This window comes from Myotis daubentonii, chromosome 3 (genome assembly GCF_963259705.1).
Source record: "Myotis daubentonii chromosome 3, mMyoDau2.1, whole genome shotgun sequence".
In the NCBI taxonomy this organism is placed as follows: Eukaryota; Metazoa; Chordata; class Mammalia; order Chiroptera; family Vespertilionidae; genus Myotis; species Myotis daubentonii.
Window position 1 is genome coordinate 219108850 of NC_081842.1, and position 20275 is coordinate 219129124.

Consider the following 20275-nt stretch of genomic DNA (forward strand, 5'->3'; position numbering starts at 1 on the left):
CAGCATGCACGGCCCCTGCACAGGCCGTCCCGCCTGTGTGTTCCGGACTCTGGGGACCCTGTGGCTCTGCAGCCTTTCGGTGCTTCCTCTCGCCCGTGTGCCGTGGGCTGATGGGCCGCAGCCGGCCTGGCGCTGGGCTGGGCCCGGCCCCGACGTGGAACAGAAACGCCAGACCCCGGCCTGAGGCGGCCTCTCCCCAGGCCCCAGCGCACTCCCAGGCCCGGCTCAGGCGCAGGGAAGTGGGGCTTTGGAGACCGAGGGCTGTGCCTCCAGGGGAATAAGGCTTCCTGCCATCTCATCCTCCCGCGGCCTCCGGGACCCCGATGCCAGCGGCACCCCAAGCACCCGCCCCAGCAGCCCGGGGGAGAGGACGCTCCTGACAGAGCTCTGGGTCCCCACAACCGGTCAGAGAGGCGGGAAGGGGTGCGGAATCCACAGGTTAGCGCCGCTGTTGTCCATCAAAAATAATTGCAACAATCCGGCCGGCGGGTCACGGTTCATTCCCGGTCAGGGCACAGGCCTGGGTTGCGGGCTCGATCCCCGTGCGGGCGTGCAGGCCACAGCCGATGGATCGATGGTTCTCTCTCTCTCCCTCTCCCTTCCTCTCTGAAACCAATAAATAAATATTTAAAAACATACTTGCAACAAAACACCATGCGTTCTGTGAACCACCGAAACCACAGCGTCAGGTGCGTCCTGAGGGGCCGGGCGGGGCGGCACTCACTCCACAGAGGCCCCATCAGTCACGAGTGGGCCTGGGCCCGTGAGGAAGGGGTGCCAGGCGATGCGGGCGATTTGGGGCACGGGTGGGGGTCGGGGCTCTGGCTGTGCGGGCCAGTGTGTGCTCGTGGCCAGAGCAGGAAGGCGGACTCCTGGCCGGACGGGGTCTCCCCGGCTGCTCTGCTCTGGGCCCCTTGTCCATACCCCGACCAGGCACGGCTTGGGGTGCTGCCGGGTGCCCCACTGCCCAGCTGAGGGGCTTTCACACCGCCCACCTGTGCCACCACCCCACCCCCCTGGCCACCACCCCAACCCCCTGGCCACCACCCCAGTACCTCCAGGGAGGGTGAGGGCCCCCAGGTGCTGTAGGCGGAGAAGCCTGTTTTCCAGGTTCATCCCAGTGGAGTGAGGCTGAGCCCTGCCCCGGCTCCTGCTGTGAGGGAGGGGGGGCCACAGGGGGGGGGCAGGCTGGCCCCCCCAGCCACCTGCCTGCAGCCCAGCAGCGCCTCACCTCCGCCTCGTCCTGGGGCCCGCAGCGGCTGGAAGTCACGTGGGCACAGGCCCGCCGTTCAGCCGGAGGAACCGGCGCGGCCGAGGCTGCCCTTGGGGATGTTGACGGTCACTGTTTATTAGGAGACTGACCCTCCCGCCTTCCTGCCCGAGAGGCTCAGAGAAACCTGCCTCCGGAGGGAGCCTGGGCCTCAGCACCCCCGGGCAGGGGTCTTCAGCCCGGTGTGCCGCGGCACCCTGGTGTGCCCCGAGGATGTGAACACAGGCCAGGCCTGACGATTCCGTCGGGGCACCGCCCTCTCCCCCTGCGATTGGCAAATAAAAAAGGACAACAGCTAACCATCACCCGTCCAGTGTGAAGGCCGGTCTCGCGCCATAAGCGTAGGGTGTCCCCCAGACTGTATGCACACTCGGAACAATTGTAAAGGCGGTGTTTACGAACATGCATTCCATCCTCAAAACTGAGCTGTCAGCTGTTCAAGTGCATATAGATTTGGGGGGACAACCTCTATACAGGTCCCGTCACATAACAAGGTTGCCTCTGATTGGTTCATTTTTGGTACCAGAAATCCTCGCGTGATTTTTTTAAAATATATTTTTTATTGATTTCACAGAGGAAGGGAAAGGGAGAGATAGAAACACTGATGAGAGAGAATGATTGATCGGCTGCCTCCTGCTCGCCCCCTACTGGGGATCGAGCCTGCAACCGAGGCATGTGCCCCGACCAGGAATTGAGCCGTGACCTTCTGGCTCATAGGTCAACGCTCAGTCACTGAGCCACGCTGGCTGGGCGGCACCTGATTTTTTTAAAAAGTCACTTTGGAACAAAAAGCGTAGGCAATTACTTTTTTTTTTTTTTGGCATTAAATCTATTAAGATTATAACTGCTTTTTGTCAGATCAGCAAACAATGCAGAATGTTAGCCGTTAGCTTACGTGCGCCGTGAGCTGAAGGGTGACCACCGCCGCCCAGAGCCCTTCCCCAGGCTCGGCCGGGGGCTCCAGGCCTGTTAGCGAGATGGTGTGTCCCCTGGGCTCCGAGCTCCCTACAGGAGGTGTTCCGGAAGAAACTCCCTACGCCAAGCACGTCAAACTCACGGCCCACAGGGAATGTTTTTGCGGCCCAGCCAATATAACGGTGTGTAAGAAACATTTTAATGAAAGTTTTGTACCTTAATTTTTACAATATCCTATTATACGTAATTATTAATAATGAACTACAGCATCCGCTAATGACTGATGACTATCATCGTGCTGCATTCGTTTCCCTCCGCGCCTCAGGCGCAGGCCCACCGTTCCCTCCACTAACACCGGCAGCGAATGTTCCAGCAGCCGATGGCCACGCCGTCCGTCTTGGACTGACTTGCTTGGTGTGCGCAACAGGAACTATTTCGCTTTCGGGGAACAAGAGAAACAGGTTTATTTGCGTGACACTTACTAATTTGTGCAGTTATGCAGTGTCTGGTAAGTCCAAGAAAAAAATAGAAATTTTTATTAAAATGTCCTATTATTTTATGTGAACGACGACTCGTCTCTCTCAGCCCTTTGTATTCAGCATGTCTCCCTCCGTCGAAGTAAACCTCCGTTTCTATGAAAATGGAAGCTTCTGTGTTTGTGGCCACGTCCACGTAAACCTTGTTTGCTGGCCCGCGCTCGCCGTGAGTCTGACACGCTGGTCCTGCTGTGTGTTCCCCCGCCTCGACCACCTGCCAACCACCCGCTCCCAGTTCTGACAGCGAAGCCCCCCCCCCCCGCTTTCTCCTTCATCCAAGAATGTCCTCTGCGCCCGCGCTGCCTCGTGTCTTTGGAGTGTCCACGCTCACCTGAAGGCCCGCATGCCTGGGGATTAAGGTTTGATTTTCTCCTGTTAACACAGCGGCTCTCAACCGTGGCTGCACATTAGAGTCACCTGGGAATCTTGTTAAAATCCTGATTTCCGGGCCTCATCCTCCGGAAATTCTGTTTCTTTGTGACTCACGTTGTGGCCCCAGGTGATTCTAATGTGCAGCCAAGGTTGAGAACCGCTGTGTGAACCTGTCTCTGATAATTTGAATGCTGACCCAACTAGAACTGAGAAGGTGGGAGGAAAAGCACTATTTTAGCCCCCGCCTGGGGCTAGGGCCCCCACCCTCACCCCCGCCCACCCACCCCAGAGTCCTGAGACCACCGGGCTCCAGCTGTGACCACCCATGGTCAGCAGGAGACACAGAGCTGACTATTGACGGGCAAGGGCTTCCGGCCGCACCTTCCACCTGACTTTGCTCTGAAACCCAGTCAGTCACCTCAGCCACGTCCACACCTGGACACTGCGCCCTGGGGAGCGGCCACTCCTCTATCTTTGGTTCCCGTCCTCGGAGGTGCACTCAGTCCCTGACCCCCAGAAATCCAACCTGCGAACTTGGTGGAGCAGATGAGCCGATGGCGACGCCTGCTGGCCGTTCTGGAGTCTGACTCCAGTCCTGGCGCTGTCAGCTGCTAATGCGTATAGATTTGGGGGGGGGGGGGGCAGACACCCTGTATGTAGGTGATATAACAGAGTTGCGTCTTTGTTGGCCATGTCGCATAATAAGGGTGCATCTGATTGGTTAATTTGGGTACCAGAAATCCTTACCCAAGTACAGGCGCCTAATTTTTTAGGACGTCACTTTGGAGGAAAAAGGAGGCAATCATCACTTTTTTTCCTTTGCCAGCAGCACCCCAAACAAGCAGCTCTGGGCACCAGTGAGGAAACTGAGGCGACCTGAACCCCATGATCCCAGGGCCCCCACCAGAGAGCGAGGCCCTCGGCACAGACAGGCGGGACCCCGAGGGAGGGGACCCAGCCACTCCAAGTCCCACTGGGTGCCACTGGACGTGCACCCGTCCACGCGAGGCCCAGTGTCTCCGGTGCCCTCACCGCCCCTGCACCACCGCCTACAAGGTCCGCCCGGCCGCCAGCCAACGCAGCCGGCAGCCCCCTCCCAGGACACGGGCCCAGGCAGGGGGGTGGCTCTCGAGGGGCACGGGGACAGGTGAGAGGGCCAGGCCCCCGGTGTGCCCCTCCTCCTGCTGGTGGGGCTCCCCCAGCTCCTCCGGACAGCGCTGCCGGTTCCGTATCACTGGCTGAGCCTCCTGAGGTTGGAGGGGAGAGCAGAGGTGAGGCCAAGAGCTGCCATGGGTCCTGCCCATACCCTCCGGACGGGGCCCTGTGGCTCCCTCCCACACCCCGTGGCTCCCCCCCAACCCCCTGGCCGCCCAGTAGCTCCCCCCACACCCCGTGGCTCCCTTCAGGGACTGTAACAGGGCGGGCGCTTCTCTGCTGGCCTGAGGCCACTCAAGTGCATCTGGGGCCCTGCCTCCCCCACCAGGTGGCCGCTGGGCAGGTGCAGCCTGGAGGCTCCCGGCCTCACCCGGTCCCCCCACTCCTCCCACCCTCTTGCTCAGGACCCCAGCTGCGCCTGAGGCTGTCCCCTCTGGGGTGCGGCCCCCCTGTGAGCGCAGAGCAGAGGGGCAGCCTGCGGGCGAGTGGAGGTGCCCGTCTTGTCCTCATGACCTGGTTCCCAAGACTCGGAGCCCCTGCTCCCCAGCGGGGTCCCCAGAGCCGCTTCGTGGGGCCGGGGAGGGCTCAGCCCGGAGGGCCCTGTGCAGTCCCTGCGATCAGAACGTGAGGCGGCGACAGGAGCCGCGCGGGGGGCCATGCCGGACGGAGCCTGGCCCGGAGCGCGGGAGGCGAGCGAGGCTTCCCCGCCCCCCGGAGGCTCAGCACCCGCCTCTGGCCTCGATGCCCCGCAGTCCCGAGGGCTTGTCCCGCGCTCCACTGGCACGGGAGCAGCCAGGTCCGCTTTCAGACGCAGGAACCCCGCCGCGTCCGGCGCCCTCGGACCAGGCCCCCGCCTCGCTCGCCGCCTCCCCTGCACCCGCCCGGCTCGCCCACTCGGCTCCGGCTGGTCGGCACCCTTTCCAGCCCCGGCCTCCAGGAGGCGGGCCCCGCCCCGTCCCGCGTGACCCGCCCTCTCATCGCCCAATCCGAGCCCGCGGGCCCGGCTATCCTCCGCCCCGCCCCGCCTGTCCCCGCCCCATCCCGCTCAGCCCCGCCCCGTCCCTCACCCGCCCTCTCATCGCCCAATCCGAGCCTGCGGGCCCGGCCGTCCTCCGCCCCGCCCCCACCTGGCACCGCCCCATCCCACTCAGCCCCGCCCCGTCCCGCGTGACCCGCCCTCTCATCGCCCAATCCGAGCCCGCGGGCCCGGCTATCCTCCGCCCCGCCCCCACCTGGCCCCGCCCTATCCCGCTCAGCCCCGCCCCGTCCCTCACCCGCCCTCTCATCGCCCAATCCGAGCCTGCGGGTCCGGCCGTCCTCCGCCCCGCCCCCACCTGGCCCCGCCCTATCCCGCTCAGCCCCGCCCCGTCCCTCACCCGCCCTCTCATCGCCCAATCCGAGCCTGCGGGTCCGGCCGTCCTCCGCCCCGCCCCCACCTGGCCCCGCCCCGCAGGCCGTGACGCACAAGGTGTGCGCCGCACGCCCAGCCGGTCACCAGGCAGCGCCGTGCGGGCGTGGCCATCCGGCTCCCCGCGGCCATGGCTTCCGCGGCCGCCAGTCCCCCCGAGGTGGTCCGCGCGGCCCAGAAGGACGACTACTACCGCGGCGGGTTGCGGAGCGCGGCGGGCAGCGCCCTGCACAGCCTGGCGGGTGAGCGTCGAGGGCGCCGCTGGCGGTGCCCGGCCCGTGGATGGTCCTGGGCGCCCCCGCCGAGACCTGCGCTGGAGGAGGAAGCGAAGGCCGTGGGCGCCGGCCGCCGGGAGGGCGAGGAGCGTGGGGAGCCTCCGGGAGCGCGGGCGGGGCGCCAGCAGAACGAGGGCCTGTCGATGGCGCCAGGCGCGTGTCGGCGCTTTCCAAGCATTAACCCCCCAACACCCTGCAAAGCGGGACTCGGCGTCCCCGCCTCCAGGTTGGGACCTTGGGGTCCGGAGACCCTGGGGCTGCCCGAGGCCATGACTCAGTCTGTCACCCCGTCTGTCCTGCGGCTTCCGGGCGCCAGGACACCCCAGGCCCGCCCTGCGGGGAGATGGACTCCACGCGGTGGCCCAGGCCAGGCAGGAGCAGGGGGCGCAGAATGGGCCGCCGAGCCGGGGGAGGGGAGGGGGCGCGTTTAGGACAGTCTCGGCCCGAGGGCAGGTGGTCGTGCTGGGCCTGGGCAGCGGGGCCCTCCCCCTCGCCCCCGCCCGGTAACGATGCCTCTGCTGCTCTCAGGCGCCAGGAAGTGGCTGGAGTGGCGGAAGGAGCTCGAGCTGCTGTCGGACGTGGCCTACTTCGGCCTCACCACGCTGGCAGGTACGCGCCCGGGGGCCTCGGACCCGGGGCCACAACACGCGCCAAGCGCGGAGGACGGGAGGGGCTGAGGGCGGAGTCTGAAGCTCCCGGAGGTGCTTCCCAGCGGCCCCGGAGCTGGGGGGAGCCAGGCCCTGAGCCCACCGGGGCCTCTGGGAGCCCCGATTCCGCTCACCTGTCGCGTGGGTGTCCTCTCTCATCCTGTGTCCCTGGGACCTCTCTCCTGGGCCTGGCCGGGTGCCGTGGAGACGCTTCTCCGTGGCTGAGCCCGTGGCTGAGGGGCCTGGCACAGCCTGTCAGGGGAGCCCGTCCTTCAGACCTGCCTCAGCCTGCCCCTGGGTGTCCCCCGCCCCCAGGCTACCAGACCCTCGGCGAGGAGTACGTGGGGCTCATCCAGGTGGACCCGTCCCGGAGGCAGGTGCCCCTGAGGTGGCGCCGCGGCGTGCTGGTCGCGCTGCACACGGTCCTGCCCTACGTGCTGGACAAGGCCCTGCTCCACCTGGAGCAGGAGCTGCAGGCCGATGGCAACGCCGCCCGCCCGGCGCCCGGCAGCCTGGCACCCAGCGCGAGAGGCCGGTCGGGAGCCAGGCGCTGGGTGCACAGGCAGGTGGCGGCCCTGCCGGAGCCGCAGAGGAAGGCGCTGCTGAGGGCCGTGCTGGTGTTCAGGCAGGGCCTGGGCTGCCTCCACCGGCTGCACGTCGCCTGGTTCTACATCCACGGCGCCTTCTACCACCTGGCCAAGAGGCTCACCGGAGTCACCTATGTAAGTGCGGTGCCGCCACCCTGATCCGGGTTGGCTCTTCAGGGCCTCTGTGGGCTAGCAGTCATGGGGCTGAGCCCAAACCCTCCACTGGGTTTTGTTGGTTCACAATTTGCTAAAAAAAATAAAAAACAAGGAGGTTTAGTTTCCACAAACCCTGAGGGCACGGCAAGTCTGCCTCGGGCCACACCCGGTGCAGGCCCTGCGCCTGCTCCTTCCTCAGAGCACAGGCCTGTGGCCACACCTCGCAGGCTGCCCTGATGGTGGGTCACGGGTAAGTGTGTCTCCTGGCGAACGTGAGCCCCAATGCTGACGGCACCCCGCCTGTCTTCCCTAGTCTTTGCCGCCCACTCTGCTGGAGGACACTTCACACCCTCCTGTCCCAGTTCCCTGCCCCAGTCACCTAGGAGCCGCCCTGGGACCTGCCTGCCCACCAGCGGGTCCCCGGCCAGAGGGTCCTGGCTGCTCCCAGCATTGTGCTCCCTGTGAGGAAGCCCCAGCCTCCCCCTGCCCCCTTCACCTCCCTCAGCAGCATGGTCCCGGGGCCTGTGCCTCCCCCGTGGGTCAGTCTCGTCCCCACGGGCTCCTCTGTGTGCTGCTGAGCTGCTGGGACGAGGCCGAGCTGCCCAGAAGCGTCCCTGACTGCCCCCACCTGTGCTCAGGCCCTGGAAAGTGCCCTGCCCTCCTCACTCACCTGAGGCCCACGCCATTCTCCGTTCCCGTGCACCGAGGGGCAGGGCTGGCCTCCAGGCGGTCCAGTCTGTGTGCCTGTCATGACTGTCCCCTGGGGTCCTTGACAGCTCCGCCTCCACCGCCCGCCTGCAGAGGACCTGAGGGCCCGGGCGAGCTACCGGCTGCTGGGCCTGGTCTCCCTGCTGCACCTGGTGCTGTCCCTGGGCCTGCAGCTCTACGGCTTCCGCCAGAGGCAGCGCGCCCAGCGGGAGTGGAAGCTGCACCGCAGGCTGTCTCACCGCAGGTGAGCGGGCGGCACCAGGGCTCGGGCGGCTCAGCAAGGACTTTGAGGCTCAGTTCCCCCCACCCCCACCCCCCGCAGGAGCCTCACGGAGGAGAGAGCGGTGTCCCGGACCTCGCTGTGCACCCTGTGCCTGGAGGAGCGCAGGCACTCGACGGCCACGCCCTGCGGCCACCTGTTCTGCTGGGAGTGCATCACCCAGTGGTGCGACACCAAGGTCAGCAGCCCTTGGAGTGCAGGTCCTGGGGGACCGCCGCCCTGAAACGAGGGAGGGCGGGTGTCTTAAACCCCCAGGTGGGCAGGTAGGGGGTCGGTCAGGAGTCCAGGCACCACAGCTGCCTATGGACACTTGGCCAGAAGCATCCGAGCTCATCGCTCCTGGGGGTGTCCCTTCCTGGAGGCTCCTGGTCACACGTGCCAGACCTGCCCTCCAGCCAGACAGGCGCCTAGCATGACGGCCGTGGGAGCTCGGACAGCCCTGCCCTGGCCTTGGAGACCTCGGGCGAGGGGGCACTGAGCCTCTCGCCTCCATCTGACCCAGGAGGCCCGGTCCTGGGCCCCCCGCTTCATGGCGAGCTCACCGCACCCAGCATCTCGGGGCGGGGCTGAGGGGAGTGGGAGGGCCACCCGGTGAGGAGGTGAACGGGGCGTGATGCTCACTGTTCACCCCTCGGCTGCCCCGTGGGTGCCTGGCAGGCGAGCGGCCAACCTTGCAGGGCTGGAGGGAGGCTGACCTGGTCTCACCCAGGTGGCCCTTGGGGGTGGGACCGCCCGGCTTCAGGAAACGGGATGGGTGATGGGCACAGGCAGCCCCGTGGGCATCTCAACCCCCGTCCCGTCACCGTGCCAGGCTGGCCGTCTTGCCGACGGGTCGCTGCTCTGGCTGCAGTTCCCTGCTCTTCCCAGCGCCCGGGTGAGGGCCTTTTCAGGCTGCGGCTTCGAAGACATGCAAACTGTCTTGTGTTACGTTGATGGAGGGGCTGGTGGGGTGGGCACAGCCCATGTGACCTCTCCCTCCCCCCAGACGGAGTGTCCCCTGTGCCGGGAGAGGTTCCCTCCCCAGAAGCTGGTCTACCTGCGGCACTTCCGGTGACAGGACAGACGGATGGAGCCACCGGCAGCCGCCTGTCAGGAGAGACAATGAATTCTGACAAACTTGCACAGAAACCGTAAAATCCTCTGATTTTATATTTTTTGTCACGAGATGCTGCGCCAGCAGCTCAGGAGGACAAGCTGGGCGGCTGGTCCAAGGCTCCCGGCCAGGTTCGGACAGGGGCTCCGCTCAGCTCAGTTCCCGCCGGCCCCATGGCACCCCCCTCACCCCGCAGTGCCAGGCGGTGGCTCTGCAGGGACTCGCTCCCTGGGACCAGGTCCTAGGCCCTCCCTTCCCCAGACCGCAGAGCTGAGGACACACCGGTCCCTTCTGTGATGAGAAGACAAGCCAACATCGGGTGGGCAAGTGCAGCCCGCCAGCCCCCCACCTACTAACCCTGCCCCCACCACAGCTGCTGCGGAGCGGCCAGGCACAGCCCCTCACGGGCGTGGAGACCAGGGCGTCCAGCAGGTGCATCTCCTCACCTGAGGATTCCCTGCTGATGGTTGGAGAGGAAGGGAAGGGAGAGACAGACACATGGACATGACACACGGACTGGTTGCCTCTCACCTGCGCCCCAACCTGGGCCCCAAATCAAACCTGCAACTGAAGTACGTGCCTCTGGCCAGACTCGAACCCATGACCACCCAGTCTGTGGGCTGAAGCTCTAACTGCTGAGCCAAACCAGCCTTAATTCACATGTCGAGTCTGTTCCCCATTTAGGACACAGGTCTGTCCTGGTCCCTACAGACTGAGGGCCCCCCACCCGGGGCTCCTGCTGGGCAGCCAGTTTTCCCGAGTTTCCTAACCCTGAGGCCACAGACCCCCTCAGAGGCCGGCGCTGGGACAGCCGTCACCCATGTCCAGCTACTTCCTGCCACATACTGTATTTTCCAGGTTTTAAAACCGTTTAACTTGTGCCAGAGACAGAACTTTGCCGTAAGTCCCCTTAAGAAACCAATTCCACAGAAGTAGGCCATAGGCTGGGGCCACCCACCCGGGCCAGGCCCTCGGTCTGCGTGGCACCCCTGCTGCAGTGCAGTGCTCCCTAGAGTGAGTTGTCCGGCAACAGGCGCTGTTCTCCGCGGGAATGAAGGTCACGGGCCACTGGCGCGGCCGGCCTGAGCAGCAGACCCCAGAAGAGGGGCCCAGGGCAGGCCGCCACCGGCCCCGAAATCCTTGACTTACACTCGGCCAAGCGCACAGCTTCCCACCGCGCCGGGCCTGAGCCTGAGCGCTTCCGAGGGCGACAGTGTGAGGGGTGGGGCAGAATCTGAACTGGCCTCCGCCAGCGGCTCCGTGGCTCAGAGCCCTGTCCTGGCACCAAAGGGTTGTGGGTTCAATGGGGGGGGGGGGGGGGCGCGCGCATACAGGAGGCAGCTCACAGCTGTCTCTCAGACATTGATGTATTTCTCCCCCCTCCTCTCTCTAAAGTCAAATGAATGAACACGTGTCCTTGGGGGGATTTTTTAAAAAGCAGGCAGAGCTCAAGCCCAGAAACGCGGTAACACCTGAAGTCAGACACCCCAAGGCAGATGGGGAGCTGCTCGGCCGCAGTCTGCACCCGACTGAGAACGGACGGTGCACAGCTCCGCGCCCGCCCCAGCCCTGCCTCGCTCTGCCCACCCTGTGCCTGGGCAGAGGTCCCCACGGGCGCCTCTGGATAAAGACTCCGTGAGAAGGGCACACCGTCTTTAATAAAGTTTGAATTAAAAAGTCACTGAGTAAAAGGGTCACGAGTATGTTTCCATCACATTGGACGTCGGCATGCAGGTCCCAGCTGATCCTCGCGGGAGCCGCCGGACCCACAGAACCGGGGACATCACATTCAGCAACTCTTCACGTAGGGAAGAAATAGGTCAAAATAATCTCAAACAATTAAAATATAATATATATTTATAATTCCAGGCCCCAAGAGCAATCACGTGGCTAGGAACAGAGCTTCCAGTCATGAGGCCGGTGGGACCACCTCTGCGAGGCGAGGCTGGGAAGCGGCCGGGACCCAGCGTTCGTGCCACCTCGTGGACGCAGCTGCTCCACCGCAGGCTCCGCAGCACCTGCTCCCGCTGGGCCCGGCCACGGCTGTCTCAGAGGGTCCTTCGCCCCCAGCCCCCTCGACCGGCTGCCCGGCCTGACTGACTCATTCTGTCCATTTAAACACCTGGTGTCACTGTAAATGAATCAATGCAATTCAGGTTCCGTGTCAGTTTCCTCGAGAACCTGTTATTTCAGTTACAAATAATTGAAGCTCCTTTTAAAAAAGAAAATCCGACTCCCTCGCCATCAACTACTTTATGTGAAGAAAGAGGCGCTGTTACAACGGCTCAGACGCGCCAAGGGCTCCGGGGGGGGGCGGCCGGGCGGCCGTCTAACTCGCAAACGTCTTGCCCGCGTCCTCCTTCCCCTTGTACGTCCTCTTGCCGTGCGTGAACGGGATGTACCGGTACTTGATCATGTGCTGGGGACAGACAGACAGACAGACACGTCGGCGATAAGCTTCCATCCCAGGTGTCACCTGCTGCAGGGCCACCAGGGGCTGGGGAGCGGGTGGGGGGGGGTCCCGAGAGCAGGCCGGCCGGGCTGGGAGGCGCCCCGACATCAGTGAGGTGGGCAGTGGGTCGGCCCAGGCCTGTTTTAGGGCAGAGTGTGCATAAGCCCTGCACCGGCCGGCCGGTCCCGGCTCTGACCCACAGGACGCCATGCCCAGGAGGAGGGCACACCCCAGGGCCTTTCCTACCCAGCCCCCAGGGCTGACTGCCCAGGCCCGTTCCCAACACCGGCCGTGGCCCAGAACCGCTGGCAGAGGGGAGCGAGCCCGTGTCCCCGCCCCCGGCCTGCAGAGCTTCCTGCAGACGAGGCAGGTTCCACGGGGCGCCTGCCCTCCCCACGCGCCGTGGCCGCTGCAGCCGGCAGCGCCTTCCGGGGCGCGGCGCCCCGGGGTACCTTGATCTGCCTCTTCATGGTGATGCAGAAGAGCATGATGAAGTACATGACGAGGATGGGCCAGAACACCGGGACGTTGAACGCCTCGAAGAAGGTGCAGACCATGGCCACCAGGATGCCCTTGGTGGCCGAGTGCCTGACGGGAGGAGGGAAGGTGAGCGCACGCACACGGGCCGCACGCAGCTGTGTCCTCCGCCTCCCAGGCTGACTGCAGTGAGGGTGCCGACGCCGCTCCCCAGGGACGAGGGCCAGGCAGCTCCCAGGGCTCCCCCGTGCAGCCCGGCCCACGGCCCCACGGAACCGCCTCCTGGGCTCCCCCTACAGAGCAAAGGCCAGCTTCCTCGGGGCTCCCAGGCGCACCCCCCCCCAACATGTCATGCTCAGTCCCCCACACGCCCAGAATACAGAGCAAAGATGTGGTGGCTCACTCCCTTCAGGGTTTTGGTCCAACAAATACAGGACAGAGAGGGCACAGAGCCCCCATGCTCCCGAGAGTGGAGTTACCAGTCCTCCTGTCACCCGCCCATCACCACCTCACGCAGATGTCACTGCCTCTAGGGCATCTGGGCACCAGCCAGCCTCATCCCAGAGCACAGCACTTCCCAGGGCGCAGCCGCCCCAGCACCAGTCCCAGGCGGCCCAGCCCCATGTGCATAGGACACCTGAGTGGACAGGAGCTGGTCCAGCTGCCTCCACCAGAAGGGGCGCCGTGCGTGGAGCAGGACAGAGACTATCACGCAGCCCACCCTTTGGGGGCAGGTCTGCAACGTACCGGGAGGCTCTGCCCAAAAGCAACCTCTTTGCTCGTTTCAAAGAGCTTTGGCCTCAACCAGCAACTGGGAGAGGCCACTGGGCAGCGGTCCCCCAGGGCCCTGGGCCCAGCCACGCCCACGAGCACGCGCTCCTGCTGGGGGGGACACGTTCCAGACCAAGGAGGACACCGCTCACTTCTCTGAAACGTCCAACGTGCTGGCTGACGCGACCCAACCCGTCTGTTCCCAGGCTCACCGACCAGCCGCGAGGACAGCAGCGCTAGGGGTTCACTCACCAGAACTTAAACTCCGGGAGCCTCCGGATGAACGGCCGGAACTCCTCGTTCTGTTTGGTTGGCAACGAGGGGCCGTCATCTGAAAGGCAGAAGGGCGGTCAGGAAAAGCGCCGCCGCCTCCTTTACCTCCACGCCCCCATTTCCACGCCCCCGACGCTCCGGAAGGAGAAGGCCTAACGCGAAGCAGGTTCGTGTCACTCAGCCAAGGCAAGGCGGGCCCTCAGCCAAGTCAGAATCAACTCATTTCAGAAAGTTCAAGTGAGAGTTCCTTTTAAAGAAGAACTTGCACATATTTTACAATTCCTTAAAAATTCAACTACACGAGTTAAACTGAGGAACACACCACCCGCACCACACAAAGGAGCACGAGGGAGACGGGGCATTCGCACGGGGCTGAGCCCGCCCCACCCCACCCCACCCCACCCCACCCCACCTCACCCCACCCCACCCCACCTCACCCCACCCCACCCCACCCCACCCCACCCCACCCCACCCCACCCCACCCGAGACAGCTGCCTGCTGCTGCTAGAGGAGCTGTGGCCACAGACATGGCCTCAGGTTCTCCCCACCTCCCCAAGGGCCACATCTCGTGGGGTGTGGGGCTCCTTTCACGTTTCCATCCCAAAGCCTGTAAAGAAGAGTCGGGGCTCCGGGTCCGCCCTGCACAGCCGACACGCCGGCGCTTCCTCCCCAGCGAGGGCGTCCTCAGGCGCTGGGACAGGGACTCGCCCTCCCCGCTGCCCACCAGTGGCACTTGCCCTCCCTGCCCAGGGACGGCCCTACCTGCCCACCTGCCCAGGAACGGCCGGAGCAGTGGGGCCAAGACCTTCCAGCCCAGGGCCTGGGAACCAGAGCTCCACCCTCCATGGAGCTGGCCGGCGCTCTGGCCTGGTGGCCATCACCAGCCCCGTTGCCATGGGAAGCTCTGGCTACGTGAGTGTGGAGGTGCCTGCAAGCCGGGCGGGCGGTTTCGGAAGGAGCAGACCCTGCACCCCCTCCGCATGCGGCCTCGACACGCTACACAGCCCGGTGCCTCGGTTTTGCCTGCACGTCGGGATGCAGAGGGAACACCCACCGCGTACGGCTGTCCGGATGCTTCATGGTCATTCCATGAGCATCTGAACGCCATGACCCGGCTCCAGGCCCGTCTTAAACACAGATCAGGCTCACGGGGGGCGTTTCCGGAGGACAGAGCGGCCCTGAGCAGCACGCGGGCGGCGCCTACCTGAGTCCTCCATCAAGGACGGGTCCACCTTGGGAGACAGGAAAGCGATGAAGAGGTTCAGGTGGTAGATCCCCAAGGCGTAGGTCACGATGTACCAGCCCTGGGAGAGAGGGAAGCAGGTCAGGCACCCGGCCGGCACGCTGACCGCGCCGGGGTACCCGGCAGACGCCAGACCGTGGGCCAAACTGAGAGCGGACACCTTCCTCACGGCAGGGGGGTCACAACGAGGGACAACCAAGTGGCGACTGTCCACGGGGTGTTTGCTGCTCTGTGTGTCCTCACAGTGGACAAGCCAGAGGGCCAGTCAGAGGCACACGCCCCTGAAGCCACCAGCTCCTGGGAGCGCAGAGGGCGGTTCCTCAAGGCTGTGCCGGGGCCATCCGTGTCTGCGGCCCCTCCGCTGCCGGCACGTGCCGGCTGACAGCCCCGCGGCGCCTCACACCTGTGCTCACACACCGAGGAGTGCCTTCCTCTCTGCCAGCAGGAACCAGAACCGGAAAATCCGGAAATCAAGAAAGCGGGTAAGAACGTTCTAGAGCCCTGTGTCCTCGGGAACGAGGCGGGAGGAGCCCTGCAGGACGTGCACACACTCACCTGCACCTGAGCTCACTATGAAAGCCTGGCCACCCTCCAGGTCAGAGCAGGCCCAGGTGTGGGTGCCAGTGACCGCGCAGCTCCGCGCAGGCCCAGGCTGAGGGTGCCCCGCAGGTGTGACTGGCAGTCACGTGACCCCGCCCGGCTTCTCTACAGCAAGGTTTCTGGCTCGTTCCTCCCATTACAGAACGGACCGAGTTCCCATTAAAGCCAACGGCAGAGAATCCACCGGAATCGCAGGCGTCCCGACCCGCAGACCCCGTCCTGCTGCGCTGGCCCGGGAGCCCCGGGGGGCGGACGGGCGGGGACTCGTCCAGGAACAACACCCAAGGCGAGTTTCCACTCTGCGTCTGTGGGACCATCCGCAGCCTGGACACAACGCGCCCAGCAAACGCCGTGTCCCCCCAGGACCACGGCCTCCTCTGTCCCAGGCCACGCCTGGGAGGAGCCCGCATGGCCAGGAAACACCTTCCTGCTCCAGAGAAAACACCGGACGAGGCCTGAGCCTGGAAGCTCGCCGACCGCCTCCACGAGAACCCGCCCCCGGCCAGGCAGTCACCACAGCGCAAGCGCACGCGCACGCCAGGCAGACAGCAGCAGCCCAGCACCACAGGAACGCGACGCCCGTCTCGCCTCGGCCGCACCCACCTGCAGCAGGTAGACCCGAATCATGTAGACAAAGCTCAGGCCCAGCGTCACCACCCATCGCACGGCCGTGTACGGTGTGGACTTGTCCAGCCAGGACTGGTAGATCTGCAAGGACAGGAGTGCATGCGCGTCACGCACCTGCAGGCCGCCCGCACGTGCATCTCCCCCACCACGGGCCTCCGGCCGAGCGTCCCCGGGCGGCAGCCATGACGCTGACCCCAAATGCATGGCAACCATTCGAGGCAGGTCCAGTCCGCGGGCAAACACAACACAGAACAAGTTCTCACCGCAGGCGTCCTCAGCACCAGGAGGCCTGCCCGAGGCAGGAAAGTGCGCGCCTCGGAGTTGCCACCTGCACGCAGGACCCAGCCCACGGCCCCGAGGGGCCGGCCCAACCCTGCAGCGTGGAGCGGGCACAGGTGGCACCACTGCAGCCGTGGAGTTTGCAGAGGAACTCGAATTTATATGTACACACCCATGTATATTTGTCTGCATGTGTGTAATTAGCATGTATGCTTCCAACTCTACTTTTGAAACTGCTTAATCTTAACATTTAAGTTTTAATTGTGAAAATCTTCACCCGGTCATAAAAGTACAGAATGTGCGAGCCCAGACATACCCTCCCCGCTCCCACTGTCGAGTTGTTCACATCGCTCTTCACATTCAAACTGACAGCACAGCACGCGTGGTGCTGGGGCATCATGGAGGCGCTGCTGGCTGCACGCTGCACACGCTCTGCCCCAGCCCACGCTGGGTCCAGCCACCGCGCGCACACCGGGCAAGGGGCCACGGGTGCAGACGCAGGTGGCCGGGAAGGGCGGCCAGATCAGAGTCGGGGGGGGGAGGGGGAGTGCTACGTCTGTACCGCTTGGGAGCTAAGGATGGTTTTCTCATTATGAAAGGTTGGAAAACAATCCAGAAACCAAGTGTGGGGCAAAGAGCAGGGGTCGTCCATCACTGGCCCCTCCGAGAAGACACAGCCCCTGACAGAGGGAGCGGGTCCTGAGAGCGAGTGCGAGGCTCGTGGGCACCCCCGCCCCGCGGACACCCCTGCCCCCATGGCACCCCCCGCCCCGCGGGCACCCCCCGCCCCGCAGACACCCCTGCCCCGCGGACACCCCTGCCCCCATGGCACCCCCCGCCCCGCGGGCACCCCCCGCCCCGCAGACACCCCTGCCCCGCGGACACCCCTGCCCCCATGGCACCCCCCCGCCCCGCGGGCACCCCCCCGCCCCGCGGACACCCCTGCCCCCATGGCACCCCCCGCCCCGCGGGCACCCCCCGCCCCGCAGACACCCCTGCCCCCCGGACACACCCCGCCCTGTGGACACTGCCCAGCACAGCTCTCGTGCACACATGCGCACAGGCACCCCGACACCCACCTGGCCGAGGCGTGTGAAGAACCTGTACACCACAGAAGGCTTCCCGTGGACGGAGTCTCCCACGCTGTCCCCTTCGGACATCCTGTAACTGAGAAGGCGCAGGCGCGGTCAGACCAGGAAGCAGGCAGGTCTGGGCCCTTTTGCCACCTCCAGGGAGCAGCTCTGTGCCAGCTTCCCCGCACCACCGCCGGCCTCTGGGTGCCTCCCCGCGAGCTGCCCTGGACAAGAACAGCAGGTGACACGGCTGGTGGCGGGCCAGGAAGGCACGTGACATGCAAAGCAGCATGGGGTGGACTTTCATTTCTGCCACCGCCACCCGGAGCCGCCTCTCCTGGGGCCCAGGAGCCGCCCCGCCGCCCCTGCAGTCCTGTGGCCACGGCTGCGTGTCCACCTCCCTGGGCCGGTCCACAGGCTGGGCCACCGCACCCACGCCTGCCCCGCTCCTCAGACAGGCCTCCCAGCACCTGCTCCTGTCACACCCTCGTTCCCCAAGCGCCCCTCCTTCCAGCCCAGCCCGGCCTGGCCCAGGCGGCTCTCCGCGGTGCCCGTGGCCAGCCAGGACCTCCCGGTCCTCTCAGGGCCGCACCCGCCCCTCCACCGGGAGGAAGACGCCACACCGACCTCAGGTGGTCAGCTGCCGCGCCCAGTTCCTTATCGGCCGGCGGAGTAACCCTAGCTGCTCATGACTATTGCAACACGCTGCCGTGGTTCCGAGGACTGACCCTGCGAGCACCCACATCACCCGGCCAGCGGGCAGCATCGCCCGGCTCCACTGGGAGGAGCGTCGACAGTGTGAGCCACTCGCCCGCGGACAGGGCTCGCCTCCCACCCAGCCGGCCGCTGCCCGATCCTTGGGGTGAGAAGGACCCAGGACCTAAGCTGGCGACGACGCCAGGACCCAGCTCCCCGCTGCCCCCGACCTACAGGTGGCACCGCCCCTACCACAGCCGTTCGTTCCCAAGGCCCCAGTTCCCCGCCATTTTAATGGCGTCGCGCACGCAGCCCGTCCCGGTCTCAGACAGGACAGAGGCTGAAGGCGTCTGGGCCAGTCAGCCCCCCGTTCACCGCGTGGCACCTGCACCCCCCTCCCCCCCCCAGCCCCCGCTCCCATCACGCTGTCGCACCCGGCGCGCAGGGCGTCCTCTGGAGCGAGGGCAGCTGCTGGGGTGTGGTCCCGCGTCTCCAATGGAAATGTTTTCCAGTCACAACTTCCACCTAAAATCGCGGAGCAGCCCCTCTGCCACGTGCGTCACGGCAGAGCCGACCGTGGCTCCCCGGCTCCCCAGCCTGCAGCGTGTCCAGGGCAGAGCCGGCAGGGTCCTGGGGACGGGCGTGCCCTTCGCTCCAGGGAGACACAGAGACGACGCTGCCCAGGACGGGACAGGCTGCGGCCTCCATGTTCCGGGCCAGAGGGCGGCTGTCCATCCCCCGGGGAGCAGTCCGTTTCCCACGAGAGAACTCGGACCAGGACGCTGGCCACCGGTCCAGGCGACGCCAGGCAGCAGGAGCGCCTCCGTCCCGGTCCCGGCGGCACCTGTCAAGGCCGAGGTGCTCACCACTGAAGCGTTTCACTCGCGCCCCGGCCTCGAGGCGCCCCGGGAGCACCGGCTGCCCCGGAGGCCGTTCTCAGAGACCGCGAGGGTCCAGGTCCCGGTCCCCGGCTGACCGCCCGTTTGTCCGTGAAACCAGCTCCGCCTCCACACTCGTCAACAATAACATTGATGTGGACTTTGGAGTCGGACAGGCTGCCTCCAGCCTCGGGCTCTGCTGCTTCCTCGTCGAGGACACATTCCCGCCTGCGATCGCACCCCGCGCCTCCTCCAGGCGGGGCTCACCGCGGGGGGCGGCCGCCCTGGCACCCGGGCTGGGTCACGGCGGGCGTCCAGCGGGCAGTCGCCGGCCCCTCCGTCCCGGCCTCTCTACCTGCTCCGCCCGGGGCGCCTGTCGCCCAGGGAGGCCCGGGACCGGCGGGCGGTGGTGAACGGTCAGGGGACTCAGTGCTTCATTCTCGGTCACAGGAAGCGAGGCGCGCACCGGGCCGACGTCGGGCGCAGCTGTCGGTGCGGCTCCGCGGTCCCCTCTCCCGGGAGCGAGCAGCGCGGCCCCCGCTCCGTCTGCCCTCCTCCCGCCTCTCGGTTCCCGTTCCAGCCCTCGTCGGCCCCCCGCAAGGCCGAGGGCTCCTCCCGCCCCGAGGTGCCCACCGGGCCCCCCGCTGCACCCGAGCGGTCGCCGCGTGCACTGGGCGGAGCGCCCACCGCGAGGCCCTTCCCGGGCCCGGGTCCCAGCGTGCACAGCGTCCAGGGCCCGGTCCTCGGCACAGGGGCCGACGAGGCGCTGCCCGCGAGGCCGGCCTGGTGGCGGCGCCTCCGAATGCGCCCTGTGACCGACACGTCATCCCGAGCAGCCCGCCTGCAGCCCGACGCCTTCCACCGGCCCCTCCAGACAGCCCGGCCACCGGCGCCCCGCACCACCCGGGCGGGCAGGGGCCCCTCCCGGACGCGCGGCGGGAGGGGGGCCGATCAGCCCACAGACACCGGGGGCCCGGCCCGGCCCTCCTGCCCCGCCCCCGTCCGCCCGCCCGCCAGTACCTCGCGGCTCTGCAGCGGCCGAGCGCGGTCTCCGAGGGCCGCGGGGAGAAGGACGCGGGCAGGGGCCGCGCCGGTGCTTCGCTCGGTCCGGGAAGGGGCAGACTAGCACTTCCGCTCTGTACTACGCGGCGCCGCCTCCGGGCTTCCAAGATGGACGCCGGGGCGGAGCCAAGAGCCTCCAACCATTTCCGCTTCCGGTGCGGGCGCCTTTTCCCGGCGGAAAGAACGTAAGCAGCGGAAGTGCGCTGGGCCGCGCAGGCGCAGGCGCGTCTTCTGGCTCCGGGCCCGAACGACGCCACTCCAGATCTTGTGATCGCCCAGAGACTGGGCCCGTGACCACACCCCTAGCGACCAACGAACCAATAGAGGAGGCTTTAGTGGTTGCCAAGGTAAACTTCTAGCGGCAAGATGGCAGCCGCCAGCCAAGGAAGCCGGAGCTCCCGCCCGCAGCGCCGGGACCCGCAGGGGCGGCCGCCACAGGACG

General features: G+C 66.1%; 3 protein-coding genes across 3 annotated transcripts in view; 2 read left to right on the top strand and 1 right to left on the bottom strand.

Annotated features, from left to right (window-relative positions):
* Positions 1-5735: 5735 nt before the first annotated feature.
* On the top strand, positions 5736-11083 carry PEX10 (peroxisomal biogenesis factor 10). The gene is made up of 6 exons (XM_059691536.1): positions 5736-5898; positions 6460-6540; positions 6894-7300; positions 8098-8273; positions 8352-8487; positions 9295-11083. Exons 1-6 carry the CDS (start codon positions 5787-5789, stop codon positions 9361-9363), a joined length of 981 nt encoding a protein of 326 aa, XP_059547519.1. The 5' UTR covers positions 5736-5786; the 3' UTR covers positions 9364-11083.
* RER1 (retention in endoplasmic reticulum sorting receptor 1) lies at positions 11043-19926 on the bottom strand. The gene is made up of 7 exons (XM_059691537.1): positions 19792-19926; positions 17204-17291; positions 15822-15926; positions 14580-14679; positions 13355-13433; positions 12307-12442; positions 11043-11821 (listed from the first exon to the last, which is right to left on the bottom strand). Exons 2-7 carry the CDS (start codon positions 17282-17284, stop codon positions 11732-11734), a joined length of 591 nt encoding a protein of 196 aa, XP_059547520.1. The 5' UTR covers positions 17285-17291; positions 19792-19926; the 3' UTR covers positions 11043-11731.
* A 213-nt stretch (positions 19927-20139) lies between these two features.
* Positions 20140-20275, top strand: part of MORN1 (MORN repeat containing 1) — a 28111-nt gene continuing 27975 nt past the window's right edge. Inside the window, exon 1 of the mRNA XM_059691535.1 lies at positions 20140-20275. Coding sequence (XP_059547518.1) covers positions 20200-20275 — 76 coding nt within the window. The 5' untranslated portion in view covers positions 20140-20199.